Source organism: Tyto alba, unplaced genomic scaffold (genome assembly GCF_018691265.1).
Source record: "Tyto alba isolate M040663 unplaced genomic scaffold, T.alba_DEE_v4.0 Super-Scaffold_12, whole genome shotgun sequence".
NCBI lineage: Eukaryota > Metazoa > Chordata > Aves > Strigiformes > Tytonidae > Tyto > Tyto alba.
In genome coordinates, this window is record NW_024881274.1 from 6454294 (window position 1) to 6475478 (window position 21185).

The 21185-nt window shown below is 45.1% G+C and overlaps 2 protein-coding genes across 2 annotated transcripts; both read right to left on the minus strand.

The window, feature by feature from the left end:
- Positions 1-253: 253 nt before the first annotated feature.
- Positions 254-6548, minus strand: LOC104369264 (keratin, type I cytoskeletal 14-like). The gene is made up of 9 exons (XM_033002094.2): positions 5880-6548; positions 5163-5245; positions 4392-4548; positions 3840-4001; positions 3384-3509; positions 2955-3178; positions 2055-2380; positions 1456-1557; positions 254-570 (listed from the first exon to the last, which is right to left on the minus strand). Exons 1-9 carry the CDS (start codon positions 6504-6506, stop codon positions 545-547), a joined length of 1833 nt encoding a protein of 610 aa, XP_032857985.2. The 5' UTR covers positions 6507-6548; the 3' UTR covers positions 254-544.
- An 8520-nt stretch (positions 6549-15068) lies between these two features.
- LOC104369263 (keratin, type I cytoskeletal 19) lies at positions 15069-20444 on the minus strand. Its single transcript, XM_009976746.3, has 8 exons — positions 19840-20444; positions 18856-18938; positions 18129-18285; positions 17535-17696; positions 16961-17086; positions 16560-16786; positions 15916-16046; positions 15069-15370 (listed from the first exon to the last, which is right to left on the minus strand). The coding sequence occupies exons 1-8, from the start codon at positions 20326-20328 to the stop codon at positions 15345-15347; spliced, it is 1401 nt and encodes a 466-aa protein (XP_009975048.1). The 5' UTR covers positions 20329-20444; the 3' UTR covers positions 15069-15344.
- Positions 20445-21185: the final 741 nt, after the last annotated feature.

Here is a 21185-nt window from a genome sequence, read left to right on the forward strand (position 1 = left end):
TAGCAGAACAGAAATGACTGTTAGTTCTCCCATTGCAGGGAGCACTGGAGCATTGTGCCTGGTAGTGTATTCTTCAAAGTTTTGCCCCGTTAGTCTTAAATGGTCAATATGTCGTTGCAAACTTTTGGGTCTTATGTGAAATGTGACATGTTATTGTGAATTCCGCAGGTAGGGCTTGATATTTGTAACTGATCCAAACAAAAATGTCTGCTAAAGGCAATTTCTCCCAGACATGGCTTTCTGGTTGCATCAGAGAGAAGCAAAGATTTATTAGCTTTTTTTTTTTTTTTTTCCCCCCCAGAAATACCAATCATGGTAGAGATTAACTTAGGTAACAATGATTAAGAACAGAAATTCAGATGAAAGAAGCAAGTAGGCCATCCAGAGAGTTCTGATGAGCCGCTGGAGTGAACAGCGCTGAGTAACTTGAACGGGTGTTTGCTCTCGCTCCTCGCGGGGGCAGGCTCGGGCATACTCGCTGCAGTCTTGCTTGGTCCAAAGGCCACTTGGAACGTCCTGCAGTGGAAGACGCTGGTTTTGCCAATCAGTCCTCAGACTTTCTAAAACTCCCTGTTGAAAGATGAAGGGAAGCAAGAATTTCTTTGAAGTGTTGTCTCATTCAGCATTTTTAATCTTTTTTTACTTCATAATTATAGACTGTGCAGTTTGTTTGTTTGGTTTTTTCCCATCATTCTGGAAAGGTTAAAACAGCGTCAGACTTAATATTTGTACAAGCATGTGTGTTTGAAGCTTTATCATATTAGGTACGTGGACCTGCTCTATTCTGAACTGTATGTGTAAATCACTCTTTAAATATAGAGTGATTGTAGCAGTGTAAATCAAATATAGATGAACTTAGGACCTGTATTTATGTGTGTATGGATATTTACAACAAATTTTTATAAGTTAAAGATGGATAGCATATAAAATATTTTAATCTTACCTACCAAGCATTAGTATATGTAGAACTGTTGCAAGTCAGGTAGGATGTTTGATAAAGGAGTAAAATTTTACAGAGGAGTTTGCAAAGCCTATTAATTTTTAAAAACTAGATCTCATCTACACCAAATCTTACCAAAACATTGTACTGATTACGCAAAAGCCTTCTGAATTCACTGCCTTTGTTTTCAGCATCAAAAGAGTCTGTGGTATTCTTACTTTCTATATTGATGGTTTCAGGCCTTTCGGTCTATAGCGCATACTTTCATGGCCAACTGTCTGTCTGTGATGGAAAATAGCATGTTTGTGAGACAGACTACATCTCCAACTATTATTAGTATCCCTGTTATTTCCTAGATAAGAAGGAATAAATGGAAGCTTCAAAGTAGGATCATTGTCCATCTTTTATTTAAAAATTCAGAAGTGGAAGAAAACCTTCTAAAAATTAAAGCTTCCTGTTCATTTTCAACATTTCCAGGCATTTGTCTGAGATGCTGTCAGGACCTGGAGCCTTACCCAATCTCAGCGTTTTTATGGCTTCGGACACTTCCTCCATTGTTGCTCCTCTCTCCAATGTTTTATTCCCTTCCAGGCAGAGCCTCATGTTTTCAGCACCTCCTGGAACCACAGCCGTGAAATCAGACATGGAGAATACCTTTTGGTCACTACCCATCTTTTGCTACTTCAGGATTTTGCAGCTAATATCCCTTATATTTAAAATGTCTTGAGTGTTCCAGATACCAGTTACATTTCTAACATTTGGCTTCATTCCAAAACTACTGATTTCTCTGGTTCCCTGCATGCTTTGGATTGGGCATTATTTTTTCTATTCCCCCTTCATTTCCTCTTTACAGAAACATCTGATACATCTCTTCTGATACAACTTCTGATACAACTCTTTGTAACATTCTATTCATTCAAATCACTTGTGAAAATACTATCATGATGATATGTTACTGTATAAGAACAAATGTCAGAGTGGACTTAAAACATGATTGGGAAAAAAAATAGCAAAAATATCTCCAGATTTCCAAATCAAGAAGTTGTCATATCTTTTCCTGCTATTGAGGGAGAAAAGTGAACGGGAGAGTATACTCTTTTATTCCAATTTTTACCTTGGCTTTCACAAGACTTGGCAGACTCAGACTGGGAAGATGAAGAGTGGGAAAGGCAGGATTTGCTCTCTCCTCCTCCACCACTGCCACCTCCTCCACCTGAAGTTTTACCACAGGTTCCACCTCCTGCTCTTCCTCCGCTCCCTCCTCCTCCACCTCCAGAGTAGGAAGTTCTTCCACAGGATCCTCCAATTTTTCCTCCACTGCTTCCTCCACCTGAGGACCAACTACTTCCTCCTCCACTACCTCCTTTTCCAGAAGACCAGCTAGTTCCTCCATGACCTCCTCCTCCTGAAGATCCGCTTCCGGCTCCTCCCTGTGAAATGCTAGAAGGAGGAAAGAGCATGTATATATAAGATTTATATCAACCCGACCACTGTCTGCAATCCTGTCAACTGTCTCAAGGCCACTGTCTGACTCCCTCTGAGCTCCTCGTATGACTGAGAAAGTACTATTGTGAGAAACATGTTCTAGAGAACTGTTTTAAAGTATCCTAATGAAGGACAAATTAACTGATCTGCATGAAGAAGAAAAAGAAAGATAATGGATGGCTTTAGAAGTCTTTCAAAATATGTATCTTGAGTATTTATAAAATACAGTTATTTTCTTGCTTACCTTTCATTTTCATATATAACTGTACAGCCTGATTATACTTAGGAGAAGAAATGGCAAATTATAGTTCTAATTACTTTTGTAAATTTTTTTGTGCAGTTCATAATAAGTATAGAATAATACAGCTTTGTACACTGCCAGATAAGATTTAGATTCCATATGAATTCTTGTGATTGTGGTAAACATGTTCATGATGAATTAGTTGCGCTAGTTCCTAATATAAATATTGCTACTTTCATCCTCACCTGTTTGCAAAGGTGGCATTTTAATAGATCTCACTGTACGTACCTAATATGTTGCCCTTCCTCAAGCAGTGCCCGGTACTGAGCGATCTCCTGTTCCAGGCGGGTCTTGATGCCCAGGAGCATCTTGTACTCTTCGTTCTGACTCTCCATCTCGCAGCGGATGCTGGCCAGCTCCTCCTCCAAGGGGCCGATCATACTCTGGATCTGCTGCAGCTGCATGTTATAGCGGCGTTCTGTGTCTTCCAAGTTGGATTGCAAAGAGTCTACCTGTGAATGGAAACCAAAATACAGCGTTTGTGGGAATGTGACAGGATTAGATCATTCTTATGCCCCAAATGAGAAAAATGTTACGTGGTGTCAGACACACCAAGCATCTTCATTAAATGGAGTGCTGGCTATAGGTGATCTCCTGTCAGTCCAGTGACTCACGTGCCTTTTACATACCGGAGGATCCGAAGCAATCGTTACCTACCATGCTGATCTGCGACTGCAGCTCAATTTCCAGGCCCTGGTAGTCACGTCTCAGCACAGAGATCTGCTGGTTGCTTGATTCCACTTCCTGGCCACTCGAGTGGACTTGCTGACTCACTTCCTCCATCTGAAAAGTTAATATACAGAATTGGAGTTTTTGAGTTTAACTTACAATGTCAGCGTGGTAGTTTATCATGGAAACATCTGGCAACACAAGAAGCTGAAGCATTTGGGCCACTTGTGACACGGAGGCTGTTTAAACTTGTTTCTGCAGCTCTGCCAGTGCAGTTCAAGCCCACTTGTGATTTTCTTCATTTTAATCAAAGGGATCCTACTGTTATACCCTAAAAACAATGAATGTCGTTGTTCAAAGTGTCATTCACCTACAGGACGTTCTTACCAAAAGTTGGTACAGTTTTTCTTTTGTAATGTGAACATTCAGATTGTAAGTATTTACCTTGCTTTCATACCACCTTTCAACCTCTTCCCGGTTCTTCTGAATAATATTTTCATATTCCTGTCTCATATCATTCAGTTTTTTCAGCAGATCCTCTCCTGGAGCAGCATTCACCTCCACGTTCACATCACCACTGGACTGTGTTTGCAGAGACTTCATTTCCTGCAGAGAAAACCCAGGCCCAAGGCAAATAAACAAAAATGGTGAAACTACTTCGTGGAAGAGTTTTGAAGTCAGTTAATTTGCTCTGATATCATATCGTGGATCCTTTCAACAACATATATATGTATGCTGGGGTTTTTTCTTGCAATTATTTGGCCTTGACTTCCCAGGCGTTGCTTGGTGAGCGGGGCCGTGCTGCGAGGTGCCCTGGCACAGCCCGGGGCTGGCAGTCAGCCTGTCTCAGGAGGCCCCTGGCCAAGGTGCCGCATGTTAGGAGGGCAGGGACAGCTGTTTAGTGCCCAGGATGTTACCTGCAAAGCCTGCCCGCATTTCCGATACTGTACGTGTTCCTGTTCTCTGAAGTTTGCGTTTCAAGGAGCTGGCTCTTACCTCCTCATGGTTCTTCTTGAGGTCAATCATCTCCTCCTTTAGAGACTCAAATTGCATTTCCAGGTCAGACCTGCTCAGAGTCAGATTGTCCAACAAGGGTCGCAAGCTATTAATGTCAGCCTCCACATTCTGCCGGAGGCCGTGCTCCGTCTCGTACCTGCGCCAGGGACAGTGCGGAAAGGTCAGCCCGTGTCTTTTGTTGCCAGTCCTTCTCCTACTGACTTCATTTATGAAAAAGTTCATGTATTCCAGTGTCTCGGTGTCTGCTTTTGTGTCTATACTTGGTAGAACATAGCATCTCTCAACCAGCAGAATTATGAAATCAGCAGCCAGTACTTAAAGTTTAATATTAATATTGAAGTTTCATAATATAAAGTATCATAAAGTTAAATAATATAATAACGTTTAATATTAAACTTTAATATTAAAATGTACTCTGTGGTCTTTTTCATTGTCTCTTCTTACTGTAGAGTTTGTGCAGGTTTCATCTGACTTTCCAGGAGAGAAACCCACAATTTTTATTTCCTTAAAAATAAAGCTGTTTTTAAGCTTTGACTTCGCAGCCGTAGGAGGTACTCCCATTGAAGATCATTATAGAAGTAATGAAGAATTTTGAAGGCTTACAAATTATATCAGTTATGCTGCCATGGAAGCAGGAGGAACCCTAGTCTCTGTGGATTGATATTTGTTTATGGAATGAAATTATGAAACTAAGTTGAGGAAAGTAGGAGAAAGGAAGTCAGTGCCTGAAAAAGATGAATATATATTTACTTTATCCTGAAGTCCTCTGCAGTCATCCTTGTGTTGTCCAGGTCCAAAAGTACCCTGTTGGTTTCCACAGCCGCAGTCACAAGCTAGAAGAGAAGACAATAAGCTGAGGAAGATTTTCCCTGTGAGTCTCTCAGGTTTGCACAAGGGACAGAAATATGAATACGATTGTCTTGTTATAATTCCCTGATCTGAGTGTCTGAGGTATCTGAGAGGAACAACATTTCCTACATACAGAGGCCTGGAAGGGTCATCTACAGTGCAAACCAGAGAGGTACCACTGTGAAAATAGCATCAGAACTGCAAAAATTGTTTTGTGAGCACAAGAGTCCTGTCAAGAGGCTTGGTGTCACCACCACAGCTCTGTCGCACCCTCCGTGCCCACGGGCCAAGGGCTGTACCCAGATGTCAGACACTGCACATCCCAGAGGGTAATTTTTACCATTAGTCCTGTGCTCTAAAACCCACTGCAGGCGCTCTGAGAGTCTGCACTTGCTGCCAGTGAACGGTCTGTGGCCTGTGCTGCAGGGGGTGTGCATTGTTTCTCCACCTGTAGTTGAAAATAGTTGGGTGCACGCACAGAAGGCAAAATTTCAAGCACAGGAGCCACATTCAGAGAGACAGTGAGGTGAGAAGTATCCATGCTGGGTGCCTCAAACATTTTACACAATCACAAAAAGTCTGTCAATGCTTAAACTTCTCTGACAAAGAGCATCCTACCTGATTCTGAAGGTCCTCGATTTTTCTGTAATAGTGGCTGTAGTCCTTTGCACCAGTAGGACCTTGCTTCTGGTACCACTCCCTGATTAACTGCTCAAGCTGAGCATTTTCCTTTTCCAAATTTCTGACCGTACCCAGGTAAGAAGCCAGGCGTTCATTAAGGCTCTGCATGGTCAGCTTTTCATCATTGGAGAGAATTCCCACATTCCCTCCATGAAAGCCACCGCCGCCAAAGCTGCCACCGCCGAAACCAGCACCACCTCCACCAAAGCTGCCTCCATAACCACCACCAAACCCACTCCCACCTGAGCCACAGCCCATTCCCCCTCCGTAATAACCACTGCTCATTGCTCCTCCGCAGCTACCGCCGCTCATTCCCCCTCCGTAACTACTGCGCCTGATCTTTCCATAACCACCACCGCTAGCTCCCCCAGCATAGCTGCTCCTGGAGCTTCCTCCACCACAACTGCTGCCAGAAGTCCTGCCACCACCACTTGTCCGAGAAGTGATCCTTCTTGAGGAGGCAGAGGAATACTTACTGCCCCCTCCACCACCACCGCTGCCAGCACTGCCACCGCTGCTCCCTCGCAGGCAGCTTTTAGAGGTCTGCTTGGAGCCACAGCTCATCGTGGCAGCAGCGACTGACTCAGGTTAAAACTCAAAGCTGGTCTTACAGTTGTTCTGGAATCATAGCTCCAAATTCCACCCTGCCTGGTCTGCATTTATACCTGAGACAGTGGGTGTCACCGTCGAAGGGAGTACCTTCTTTCCACGTGCATTCGCAAGCCATAGTTTTTCTGCCAAGGGTAATTTGCCAAAGGGAGATGTTTGACAGTGTCAGGAAGCTTAACCCGTACTCACAGTGTTCATGACCGTTTGTTTATTAATACAAAACATGTAATTTCTATTGGGTGGCTCTGAATCAGGTAGATCTTTTCTGTGATCTAGTCCACTGACTTACAGTCATCTGAATTAAACTCATCCCACTCACATCGTCCTGTTCACATCTCTTTCAGCACAACAATAAACTGTCATAATATGGGACAGCAATGAATGTTACTATTTCTCGTTTAATGTAATCATTCCTCGTGCTTTTTCCCCTTTCAGATATTTGTCAAGGAATCCTGGCTGATTTTTTTATACTGAAGTGATATTTTAATAGGTTCTGCTTTGTGGTTGCCTCATGCTGTATGCTCCTTATTTTTAGTCCTTTATTGCTTTATGCCTTTTGGAAACATATCGCAGGATGTATTTTGTAGGTGCACTGAACCACTCTGACATCTTTGTAATCTCTCATAAAAACTTAATGAACATTGGCAAATATCATATGTCAGCAATTTATTCCAAACATATATCTACAATTATGTTTTATAAATAACAATTGAACTATGAAAAACTGTATGACAACAACTACAAAACAGCTCTGTGTAAGACTGTCAGGAAAGGAAGTGTGACGGGATGTTGCAGGGAATAACTCTTCATGTTCTCAGACCAGACGCAGTTACAGGAGGGTCAAGAGACCTGGGAAAGCACCCTGGCTCTGGGCTAGTCCCTCCTGACATGTCTGTGAATATGAGAGGCATGTTCTCACTCCTGCAGGGATTTCAAAATTTCAGTCAGGATGTTTTCCTTCTACAGTGCAAATACAAACATACTTGCTCGGAGAGGAAAGGTTAAGTTCCCGGTTTTGGGATTAAGTCAATAAACTACACATCAAAATAGCATTTTCCCTTCAGTTTTGTTTTCCATTCATGGACACAGCATGACCTAAAGTAGGAAATATTTGCTATCTTGTATCTTCTTTTAAGATTGTCTCTTTTTCAAATACATAGCATTGGATAGTTCAGCTGAGAATCCGTCTTGTGAGCTCTTACAGCAACCTGAGCCTCAAACATTTGAAATTTCTTTCCTGACTGTCTCTCATGTCTGTCCTCCTGCCCAGGCACATAATCTTTAGCAAAATGCAGTCTGCTAGCTGTCATTCTGTGTAGGCTGAACTAGTCGTGTGATAACCCATTTCCTGTATTGATTTGGTATATTATTATTTTCTCAGTCAGCCTTTGTGATTTGGTTGTTGCTAATTTAGACTTTTGTTTGTTATGGCATATAGCAACTGTTTGTGGAAACATCTTTTTATAAATGCCCCTCCCAGCACACCCTCGCCCACACAGTAGGCCACACCTGAAGTTTCATCTTCTGCTAGACTTCATTTCTGAAATGTCCAAGGAAGCAAGGCCGCCTCTCGTTTGTAGAAATTTAAATGGTTCACTACAAAACGTAGTGGAGTCTAAGTCATAATTTCAGCTTTTTCCAGTGAGAAATCCTTTTCTCTTGAAGTGCATGAAATTTTCTTTTACACTAACAGCTACTTTGACTCATGAAACTTTTGGGTTATGTTCTGTTTAACGGTTGGCTTTCAGTTGCTGACACCCATGTTATAAGGACATGGATATGTTTCTGTGTTGTTCTGTGTAATTCTGTGGAAGGGTAAGGTTTTGCTTTTTTATTTTTTTCTGGAAAGATGTTTATTACATCATTTGTATGAGTCGTTCCTTTCAGGTGGACTAAGCTTCATGTCTTCCATTCACAAAAAAGAACATGTTTGGATAGTTTGAATATCAGTGAGGATGCTTGTGTGCAACATACTTCACAGCTTCATGCTTAATTCATGAAAGAAAGATTTAATGCCATTTTTTCCCTAGAATTCATGCAGGCAACATACCTCAAGCGTGAAGATTAGCTCCTTAAAACTGAAAAAGCCTGAATGATTCAGCGTATTTGGAAATGACTGGCCAGGATCAGAGAAAAAAGTTATGGAACAAATGGTTCCTCAAACAATATTTTATTTCAAAGTTTGCTGTAAGATGGGAGCTGTTTTATGAGATGGTAGTTTTCTCTGCAGTTATTTCTCATAAGATTGTCAAGGCATTTGCAAGCATACTAGGTTAACTGATGATCTTAGATAATGTTTCCATCAACATCTAGAGATAATGCTGCAGAAGAGGACCTGGAGGGCTGGGAAAACCTTAACATGAGAGAGATTTCAGTAAACTCTCAGGAACTGCAAGGAACCCCAGTAGTACCTGTGAGATGGGACACAGAAACGTTAGGAAGTTTCAGGCTGGTGTTGCTTACAGCAGCATCGAGCTGCTGCTCCACAAACACACCAAGGCACGTCCCCCCTAAGCTGGTGTGCCCTTTGCCATCCCACCCTGCGGCGCAGTGAGGACGGCCCGAGGAGCTGTGAGGGCTTCCTCTAGCACTGCCCGGCATCGCTCCGTGGTGCGATGCTCCTAACCAGCTGAGCATCTGAATTCACTTCACTCGCCTGCCTCAGTGGGCTTGCCAGTGCTGGAAACAGGCACTGACACATCTGACCACGCTGAGGGCGCTTCTCAGTCACGGGCAGGTGAAGAGAGCTGAGAAAACATCAGTGCCTGCGGCAGGGGGGGCTGAGAGGCAGCTCTGGCGGTGCCTGGGGAGCAGCCGGGCAGTGTGGCAAGGCAGGAGGCTTCATTTATTACCTGTGAATGTCTCTCATAGACTCTGTGTTGTGCATCCTGGGCCCTGGCTGCTCACAGGTGTTCAGGCAGAGTATCAAAGAGCCCTTCTGGATTCTCTCTGCTTGAGACACCTCTGAGAGGCTGCTCCAAAGAATCTGTGATCCTCTGTGTCTCTCACACTGGTATTAAAAAAAAAAAAGTGTGAACTGAACTGCAAGGTGAGATCTAAAGTGTGAACTGAACTGCAAGGTGAGATTTAAAGCACGGGACTCGTTTTGAAAGAGATTTTTTTTTTCACTCAGTATAACCAATGAAGAGAGCATAGAGTCACAATGTACCCTCAAAACTGAGAGATTAATGGCATTCAGGAAAATCTGCCCCTGCACATTGACTGGCATGCCTCAGGGCGCAGCCATGATAGGAGGGGGTGGAGGAGGAGGAGGAAGATGCCTTGGGGGCTGATGACACCATAGTTGTTTGCAATGAGGCCTCTTCCCCTTTCCTGTGATGAAACTGTTAGGAGCTCCTGCCCAGGGCAGGACGGTGGACTCTTTAAGCCTGAAAGGCTCACCCAAGGTGGGCATGAATTCACCCAGTGCACTTGAATGGCAGAATTATCGCGGGCTCTGCAGCAGCCCCGCTGAGTGTTGGCTGAAAGCAGAGGCCGGGGGGAATGGAGTCGTCTTCCCTCGGGCTGCGCGTGGCAGCACTCAGGGCTGAGGCTGCAGTGGCCTCGGTGACGGGCTGCGGCGATGGCACGGCCGTGGGTGTGTGGGCTGAGCACACCCACGTCAGCTCCCGTGGCACCACCTCTGCTGAGCTCTGCATCCGCTGCCTCCTGTGGACGGATGTGTTTGGGGCAAACTGCTGGGGCTGCCGAGCACGTTTGTGGGGGTACGACTGGACCGTTGCCCACCCTTTTCAGTACTTCAGTCATGATGAATCCTCTTCCATCCTTCCTACTTCTGGTCAGGCCTTGTCAGAAAAATTCAGTTTGCTTGTGTTGCTACACAGAGAAAAAGTGTGGAAGATCTGTCTGGGGAATATGACTCATTCTCATAATTACACATTATAAACTAACTTCCATTATATAATCATTGAGCAGTTTTGTTAACACCAGATAATCTTATAGGACAATATTTTTCTGTAGTAAAGAAGAAACCCAGTCCCTGAAGTATGACTGTGCCGGAGAGAGAATGCTGTTCTTGTTCTGAGGATATACACTGCTCTTCCTTCCATGGACATTCAGCTGCCTAATACTTTGCATGAAACTATTTTCCTCTCCACTAAACTTTAAATAACAAGGGTTTTTTTTCTTATCCTGATAAAAATATATATTTTTGAAAACTTCAAAATCTGAGAAAATTTGATTCAGACTAGTTGAAACATATTAGGTCTTAATCATGTTTATTATTTTAATACTGGATTAAATGAGAGTTCTAAAACAAAAGTAATTCCCACCTAAGGATTCCCAGTTGTTTACTCTCTAATGAGGGCACAAGGTGATTTGGAATCTTTTTTTCCCACTAACTCAGCTCTTGGTGCCTGGCAGCCATTTCATCCAGAAATATTTGAGGTTGAAGATGTTGTCAGTTCCAACTATTTCCAGTGAAAATTAGGATTTTCTCTAAATTAATTCTGTAATTAGAAATACTTCTGTCAAAAAACTGTGCCCCGTTCTTCTCCCAGCAGTGGGACACTCGACCAGTGGACTTGGGCTTGTTCCCAGAGCAGTTTGTACAACTGTCCTGAATCTCCAAGGCCCAGCAGGAGCATCTTCAAATATGTTTAGTATTACTTGGTGGAACAGTACACAGGATGTATTGTTCATTCTGTTTCTTCCTATGTATATCTATGGCTACATGTAACAAAATAAAGCAGTGTGGTTTTAGAGCTCAGTGAAATTCTATGTAAACCATCTGCTTATGATCATTCCCAGCATGCCAAAACATATTTGGGCTTTTTTATAAGTGCAGGTTTTGAAAATATCTGTTTTGAAGTGAGAAAGTAAGTCCCCACCTCTGCTGCACTCTTCTGCAAGACAGGGTGTAAGTCTTGGCATGTGCCCACACCCCAAGATTCGTGGTCACAGGGAAGAGCCCTGACACGTATCCTTGTTGTGACTGATGGTCCTGACACAGCACAGTCACCCACCCGACAGTCAAACCGGGGCTGCAGTGCGGGGAGGTGCTCTGCTGCCCCCCGGGTAAGGGCAGTCAGTAGTACCCAATCCAGCAAATATCTCTCCTTTAGGAAAAAAAATAATTCTTGCATACATTATGCTTGATCTGTTACTCATTCGTTATTGCAGAGACTAGTACTGATGAAACATTAAAGGCCACCTTCAAAAGATCCACCACCCAGTGGAATGATGGTGATTATGATAGGAACCATAATTAGGTGAGTCAGAGCTGTAAGAGACTTTTAGAGTACAAACCCTTTGGTTGGGAACTTCTTCATTCTGGATCAAAACAGCCCCTTGCGCAGCTGAGTCTTTGGGGTCTCAGCTAATGCTACTTCACTTTGTTGGCAAAGGGTCTAAACTGCATCTCTGCCACTGTAACGCAATTACAACCCCCACAGAGCCCGGGCTTCACTGCGCTCCTGCCTAACAGCATGATGCAAAACATTCCAGTGCCATTTGCAAAACATAAACAGGTATTAGCAAATTGGCGTAGCGAGTTTCAGCCTGGCGTCCATTCTGTGCACTTACACACAGGAGAACGCAGCTGGGGTCTTCCAAGAGGCAGGGAGGAAGCCTGGATCGTCTCCTGCAGCAGTCGCACGCACAGCATCAGGCCATGCCCACCTCACTGCGAATGGGGCCGCTGAACACGGGTGAGCGAGCTGGTGCAAGACGTCAGGGCTGACTGGTAGCTTGTTCCGTGTTGTCGGCTGGCAGGGTCTCCCCAGCACATACCGCAGACACTACTTCATCTGTTCAGCCAAGTATTTCTGTTAGAAGAAAATTAGCCAAGCAATTGGCGCTGGGTGCGCACGCCTCCGCCCCCGGCACCCTTCGGCAGGCTCAGCGAGAGCCGAGTGCCCTCTAGAGAGCAGGCTGCAGCCCGGGGCGCAGGGCCGGTGGTGTCCGTCCCTCCTGCATCCGCAGATATCCCGGGCAGCGACGCGCAGGACGTGTCTGCGTCGCTCCCCACCGCGGGCACGGGGGTGGGCAGCGCCAGGGCAGCATGCTTCCCCTCCCCGCTGCCCCCAACCATTTCAAACGCGTGCTAGAGGACTGCCCAGTGCAGGTGGCCCTGACAGTACTGACATTACTGCGTGTTACGTATCCTTACGTTTTTACAGGATATTATTTTGGTCACATATTATTGTACTTTTGTTGTACAGTCTAACAGCAACTTCCGTTTAGCCACAGAGAGCACCAGCCAAACTCATCTGCACCTCCTGGCCTCTTAGTAAAACATAAGTCCCCCTTCAAGCAGAGCGTCTGAGCTCAGTCCCGCGTACGGCAGTAACGCAGTGTTCGCCCTCCGTGGGTGGGCAGAACGAGAGCAGAGGGGACCGTGCCAGGCGGGGCACTTGGCAGCAAGGGACTGGCAGGTCGGCATTTCCTTGGGATCTGCCGGTTAACAACAGCTGACACCTTACGGAGAGACCTGGAAAGTACCAAGATCTGCCAGTATTTACCAGGCGCTTCCTCCATTTCCTTGGTCTTCAGCACAAGCAGCACTTGCATGTAATGATAATTTATTATTCGAGCTCCTCTTAAGTTTTCATTTGAAACCAAATACAGTGCTTGTGAAAAACTGCCTGAGCCTTGGTACAAGCTGGATGGACTGCCAGGTTTGCCCTTTCTTTGCAGCCAAAGACATGTTCAGTTTCTCTTTCCTCTGAAAAAGCAAAGCAAAGCAAAACAAAACAGTATAAATATTTTCACAAGTGCTTTAGGTCAATATTTCCTTGTGTGGTGGCAAGAGGGAAGTGCCAGTGCCATGGCAGTTAGAAAGTGAAAACTCAGATGCCAAACTGACAGGATTTTAGTTTTGATGAGAAACCATCTCTCACTTCGGGGAGGATTTCATTCACGGTGTTTAGCCGAGATCCTCAGCTGGGAGGTGCGAGTGGCGGTGGCACCTCTCAGGACGGGTGTTTTGTACGAGGGTTTGTGCCATGGTGGGAGCTGCTGGGGAGAAATCACAGTCTGTGAAGAGCAACATGACAAACCCAGCACAATACCAGATGTGATCAGCGCTGTATTATTTGCTCCACTGACTTTGTCCCCAATAAAACTTTTTTTTATATATACGTGGGCTTGTTTCTCACACAGAGGAGGTGTGTGCTGCTGGCATTAACCTCTTCCTCCCCCGGTGCACATCAGCCAGAAGCCCTGTGTCAGCCTTTTCTGCTTGCAGGCGCTGGATGGAGCCAGGAGAGGCCGCCCTGGGAGCCAGCCCGGCCTCTCCCAGCTCTGCCTCCCCTTCATCCCCAGTGCTGCTCACGGCCCTGCCCACCAGGGATCAGCCTTGTTGCTTCTCTGCTTCGAAGCCGAAATACCATTCGCCATCTGCTCCCCGTCTCTTTGCTTGTTGCAGTGCATAAACCGACCATGAGCAGAGGCAGAAATGCTCTTTTTCCAGGTGTGTGGTGTATTCAGGAGTGGGATCTGGGGAAACATTCTTGCTTTTATGCTTCAAATATTCTTTCATTTCATAGCAAAGGACTCCAAAATATTTTACATATGTTTAGCGGTGCAAAGTGTTTGTGCTATGCTACACAGGCTATAAAAAGGGCTTCCAGCCCATCTGCTTTTTCCATCCTGTGGGTGTCTCTGCACAGCTACAGATGTCCAACCACCCCTTGGTTATCTCAAGAGAAGAGGAGATTCATGACAAAATTTGAATGCTGTCAGCTCAGCACCTGCCCTCAGCTCTGCTTACAGCCACCCAAGAGCAGGGGCACTTGTGCTGCACGGTCCCGCTCCCCAGGCAGACGTCTGGCACAGGCGAGGTGGGACCTGCTCGGCAGGGAGGCAGACTCACGCGGCCGTGCTTACATTACAGAAGCCCAGAAGACAGGCGAGGTCAGAAGACACCTCCCTGCCCCCGGATGACTGCAACGCAGATGTGTTGAGACGTGTACGACTGACATCATTCTCCCCAGCAGCCAGCACATCTCACAGTCTAACGCCTTACACATCTGCGGAGCAGCTGGAGATGGGCACCGGGGATGGCAGCTAAGCCGATGGCTGTGCATGGGTATACGCCAGCCGGAGCTTGCTTTTTCATGGAAATTTCTGTCACTGATCTCTCTGCTCTCCTTTATTTTAGGAGCTCCAGCTCCACTTCCTTCCTCCTTTGCTGTTCTGCAATGAATTTTAGCAAAATGCTTAAATGTGGGAAGCACCCAGGCATCTGCCTGAACTGGCTCTTCACGCAGATCCTGGAGGATGCTGTGCAGGAACGGGCAACGTGCGCTACAGGCTTTGACAGGGAGGAGGTGGACAAGACCTGCACAGTCAGCGAGGTCGTTCTCTGGCTCCCACTGGCAAAGCAGCTTTGTTCCCAGCGCGGTACCATCCTGGCCAGTTTGGGTGACCCTTGTGGGGGGGTTTCCAGCTTTTCCTGGTGGGGCCGTTGCGGAGGCTGGCGAGCCTGGCTGAGGGTGTGGTTTGCACCTGGGTCAGCACCTGATTTTCTAAAGGAACTCAGTTTCCAGACACAAGTTTCTTGATTGCATCAGGCAGAAGCAAAGTTTTATTAGAGAAATTTTTTCACCAGCAGGTACATTAGTGATCCTGACTAACTCAGGTAACTTCTAGAGATTACAGCATTACAGAACAGAAGTAGCAGAACAGAGAAGAAGGTGGCCCCCAATGAGCCCCTGTAGAGACATGGCAAAGCATCACTGAGTTACTTCTACTTTCTCTGCATAGAGGCATGCAGTGAACATCAAGTGTTCTGTGGGTTTCTCTGTATGTCATCTTCTGGTCCGTTCCCCCTTAATCACAAATTCTCCTGCAGGTCACTGGGAAAAAAAAAAAAAAAATCCTTCAAATAACAAAAATTTGGTCTGTATAGTGCCCTTGTTTCATGAATAAACTCTGTTAAACAGAGCAGTTGGCAGACAACCTGGGAAACCCCAGAAACTCACTAAATAATTGTCTTTTAATGGGAATTTGCACTTGTAAAGTTACGGATTTGCTCTTCTTTTCACTCCTTCCAGACTTTTTTGCTAAGCTTTGTTTGGCTGCCATCTTATTCTACTTCCACAGCTTTTCTTTATGCCTCATTTCCCCAGCTTTCTCCACTTACTTCTACTGCTCCCTCTTGTCTCCCATTTGCTTTTTGCTACTCCATATTCAGTCAGTGCTCTCTTTAAACCTACTTCCTAGTGACACAGCCAGTTTTACACTGCAATTGGATCCACAGTAACAGATCGTACCTGTAGCATAGTAACTCTCTGAGAAGATACCAGTAACGTCTCCTAGGAGAGCATGTTGTCTCCTGGCCTTACTTCAAGGGAACAAACTTGAAAAAACAGTTTTCCTTTTGTGAAAACACAGCTCTTACCTTGTATATCTCCAGTCTTGCAGGGTGGGACTTGGGGCTGGCAATGGGAAGATGAAGTTGTAGTATAGGTGTGGCTTGTCCTAATGACTCCTCCTCCTACACCAGTTCCTACTCCGATTCCTCCTCCGTGACTAGTGGGAGAAATTTGGTGAGAGAAATAAGGAATTTTAGAACTTCACGTGAATCTGCTGACTGACTACATGAAGCAATGTATAAAACTGTGTCTTTTATAGGGGTTAGAGTATTTTACATTGTGTTCTTTTTTCACTTTCACAGTTGCTCTGCATTTGTGCTCTCCTTTGGCATGGAAATGCAATGCAGAGCGTTACAATGAATTCTTATTTTGACAGTTCTTGCCAGTCTTACTATAGAAAACAGATTGTTAAAAATGCTGATGTAATACTACTAGTAGTTACAATGTTGTACCTAGCAGTTCACAGGTTTGGTTTCTCTGCTTTGCAGATCCCAAAGAGGGATGTTTGATTCGGATTGTAATGTTCATCACAGTAAAGTTGCTCATGAGACAACTTTTTCATCTCAAAGAAGGCATTAAGATGGACTAAAGATTATGTCAGACTCCCAGTCTGTAATACAGATCCTTGATATTTTCATTTATTCTGTAGTGGATTTAGAGAGCTACATACATAAGGTCCTGCTGTCCTCCTTCCAACAAGCACCGGTAGGTCTGAATCTCCTGCTCCAAACGGCACTTGACGTCCAGTAAGGTCTTGTATTCTTGGTTCTGGCACTCTATTTCTGCTCTTATTTCAGCCAATTGCTGCTCCACACATGTGATTTGGTTCTGTAGCTCACCAAGAAGGGTGTTGTACTGGCACTCAGTCTCAGCCAGAGAGGATTCCAAATTATTTCTCTGATAAACAAGGCAACCAAAGAAACAGCATTAATTTAAGTGTCACCCTGGATTTTATTATTTCCAATCCAAAAATGAAAGAGCTATTCACCACCATCATGCTGGCTGGTAGGACTCACTGTTCGTGCTGAGAGATCCAGCACAGCAGCAGCTGTAAGCAAGCTCACCACCCACCTGGCTGAGCTGAGCCTGCAGATCGATTTCCAGGGCTTGCAATTGGCGTCTCAGTTCAGTAACCTGGTTGTTGCATGTCTCCACCTCCTGACCGCTGGTAATAACCTCCCGATTCACCTCCTCAATCTGAAAATCAATCCAGAAGAAAGACCTTCAGAGAATGTCTGTGCAAATGGGACTTGCTTTTACGGAGCAGAATACAATGAGTAGCTAGCAAAGAGAAGAGCGAGTGGGGTGAGTTCTCTGTGCACTGGGCGTTAACCGCCAGCTTCAACTGCTTACTCTTTTTACAAATCGCATTAACCTCATGGCTATTAAGTCTCTTTAATCCAAATGTGGGCTATCTCAATTCCAACAACACACCTTGCGGCAAATGCTGCTGTTCCAGATGAGACATAACAAACTGGTCAGACAGGCCCGTGTCTTCTGTGGAACACAGGCTATAAAGAATGCTGATCTTGAGCTTTACTCTAAAGGGAGAACTGCTTCTTGTCTCTGTGCCTGTTTTCTGAAATGCCTCTGTGCCCTGCAATGTGCACACCAGGCTGTTTCACAGCAGGCATGTGTTGCTTACCTTGCACTCGTACCAATCCTCCACTTCCTTGCGGTTGCGCGCTATCAGTGTTTCATACTGGCATCTCAAATCCTCCAAGATTTGCCTGAGATCTGGTCCAGGGCAGGCATTGACCTCCACACTCACATCTCCAGTTGATTGTTTTCTCAGACAATTCATTTCCTGGAAATATAATCCAGATCAGGCACATACTGGCTTTTGAAAGACAACATGGAAGAGCGGAGCGTGGTGGCTAAGAGCAGCAGTCCCTGCGAGAGGTGCCTCCCAGCTATGGCTGTAAAAGCACTGGAAGATGGTGCAAGTGTTTTCCCCAAGAAAAACGCTTGTTGGGTAATTTCTTTTCTCACCCACTGGAGTCAGCAGCGACTCCCACTCCCCTCAGGCACCCCCAGTGCTGGCGCAGCCCTGAGAGCACTGGCCGCCTCTCTGCCAGAGCTCCAGCGCCACGCAGACAGCTCTGAACCCCAGAAGTGTGGCATGGGAAAGCTGTGGCGTGATAAGGGTTGATCTTTACTTTTAAATTTAGAGCACACTCACGTAGGCAAAGTTTTATGTCAGGGCCAGGGTGCTCCTAGGGAAAGGGCAGGACCCTACCTCCTCGTGGTTCTTCTTCAGGCAGCAGAGCTCCTCCCGCAGCGACTCCAGCTGTGCCTCCAGGTCAGACCTGCAGAGCGTCAGCTGGTCCAGGACTTGGCGTAAGCCGTTAATGTCAGCCTCCACGCTCTGGCGCAGGGCCAGCTCCGTCTCGTACCTGGGTTGGGCAAGAAAGCCGAAATTCAGAACCGTAACCTCTCTCCTGTGCTCGGTTTATGCAAAGCTCTCCCTTCCCGACTGTGCTCTGAATTGCATTTTGTCGTCCAAGCTGAATGCACTGTGCATTAGATTTCTCCACTGCTCTTCCACTTCATGTCTGTTATGTGAAAGCTTTTCTTCCTCATCTTTTTTTTTTTTTTTTTTCCCTGCTCCTGATCACTGGATGTTTGATATCACTTATTCAGCTGTGTTTCTGTTTTGCTGATCCCAATCTGCACTGGTCTGTGGTGGAAATGCGCCAGCTACACCACCAAGGACCGCTCCCTGCAATGTCAGACCCCAGCCCTCCCCAGCAAACACTGTTGCCAAACGTTTTACCAGAGAATTCTAATTAAGGGAGGGCTGGTGACCACAAGCGAAACGCCTTTCATCACTCTGTCCTGTCCTAATGTGGGGTTGCAGTGAGACTTGCCCGCGGTCTCTGTAATTAGTGAGCTGAGACTCACAGGTGAGATGTAAAGGAGCAGGGAGGAGGCAATGGGATTCATCTGCACAGAGGGGCACTCACTTCACACGGAAGTCGTCGGCAGCCATCCTGCTGTTATCAATGTCCAGAATGATCTTGTTGTTATCAATGGTTGCACAGACAATCTGGAAAAGAGCAGACCATGAGAGATGTCTCACTTCTCTCTGCTGTTACACTCTGAAGGTCTACCTAGACTGCAGTTAGGTAGTAACTCCTCACAGTTTCCTTTTTCTGTTACCTTCTTACTTAAGCAACCTTGTTCCTTGAGCAGAGCAGTTGCAAGGGGTAGCTTTGCCTCATTAACTCACAGTCAGTAACGAAAAGAGGTCAACTGTGTAGAGGTTGGGAGTTACAGAGTTGTGAGATGGCACTTCCCCATTTTGAGATCTGAAGGCAAGCTCCAAAGATGCTTCACAAAAAAATGAACCTAAAGAACCTTCTTTAAGACATTAAATCTCAACTGACGTTCAAGCTGGTGTGTTCTGGGCTTCAGGCTTAAGGATCCTTAGGGAATATAGTTGGAAGGTGTCTCTAAGCCTTACGATCAGACATAGCCTTCATTCTGGACATGGTCGTGTCAAACTGTTATGCCGCTGTGGCAATCAATTTCAAACACTCAACTTTTCTCACTTAGAATTTATAATGCTTTGTTTGATACAGCATTTGATATGTGTGTTTTGCTCTTGATCTATAGTTCTCTTTGCTTTGCTTTTCCTTCTGGGCTGACACCACTACATTTCCTCAGAGCACACTTGGTAATATCATATTTATAACTGTATAGTCAAAACACAGCGTAACAAAGCATCCTTTTCATTTTTATCAGTATTCTCCCACCTGTATCACCTTGCAGCATGCATCTTTGATATGCATGCACACTCAACAGTGTCATGGGGGAGCTTGCCAAAATTTATGATTGTGAAGACATTTAACAGCACCAAAGTTACCTCTAACAATTGCAGTAGGTTCTAAATACAAATTTAAAAATGCACCTTAAACCGAGGAAGAACAGCTGAAAACGGGGGTTACCTGATTTTGAAGATCTTCAATTTCTTTGTAATAGCAGCTGTAGTCCCGGGGCTCGCAGGAGAGGCCCTGTGTAGCATACCACTCCCTGATTCTGCATTCCAGTTCAGCATTTTCCTTCTCCAAGCACTTCACCTTGTCCAGATAGGAAGCCAGGCGGTCATTGAGATTTTGCATGGTGACCTTCTCATCGCAGGATGAAAGCAAACAGTCGCCACCAAGACCACCAACAACCACACCACCTCCAAGGCCAAACCCAAGGCCATTGCCATAGCAGTTGCCACCTCCATAGCTCCCACCAGCCAAGCTACCAACACTCAGTCCCCCTCCATAATTCACTCCACCGCAGTAACTCCTTCCAGAAAAACCTCTGCCACTGCCTATCGCATAGGAAGAAATCCGTGCTCCACCACCACCACCAATGATACAGCTGCCACCACTGCTCCTGCCTTTGCTAGACACAGTAATAGTCTCCTTAATGTTGCAACTCATGGCGACAGCAGTTGGAAATGCAAGCAGAAGCCCAAAGCAAGATGCACAGCTTGATATTAAATCAGACTGCGAGCTGCCTGCTGCCACGAAACTCTATTTATACCTTCCACAGTGGGTGTCACCACTGTTTCTTCTTCCCATAAGGCTGGCTACTCGAGCCATTGGTGCCAAGAATAATTTCTCAAAGGGAAGTTTCCTTTCAAGAATCCTGGTAGACAAGGAAGATACTTTACATGTCTCTTGCTAATTTCAAAAATACATTAGCAATAATGTTTTATGAATCATCAGCTTTTTGTTTATGATGCAAACTTTACAACATTAAGCCAGGAACAACACTGTCCTAAATTATATACCAGGAAGAAATCATTAAAGGTTATTGCATCAAAGAGCTCTTTATCTCTCATTAATTTATTTTCATTTTATTTTGAGTTGAATAAGCAGTTTTCATGCAAGGTGCTGATGTTGGAATACGTAAGATGAAAAAGAAAGAATAAATATGAAGTTTGACTCTCGAATGATGTATGAGGAATGATGTAAGAACTTTGTGGAAAGATCAGAGAAACAGAGATTAACCTTTAAGTCTCTCCATTGGCAAAATGACAAATCCAGAGCACTCTGCTAGGAGACAAGTGAGCCTGAGGAGTGATCTCTTAATGGACGTGGATGAAACGTTCTTCATACATGATCATGGCTCTCCAGTAATTCACAAAAGATTTGTTTCTTTGTGTGGAGAGTGTAAAGTAAGGTAAAAGTACTTTAAATATTTCCTGTTGTTCAGTGAAAGATATTTCTGCAGTTTTCATCGTTATGGGTAGTGATTGTTGCTGGGGAAGGGTGGGTGGTTCTGAAACAGTGAA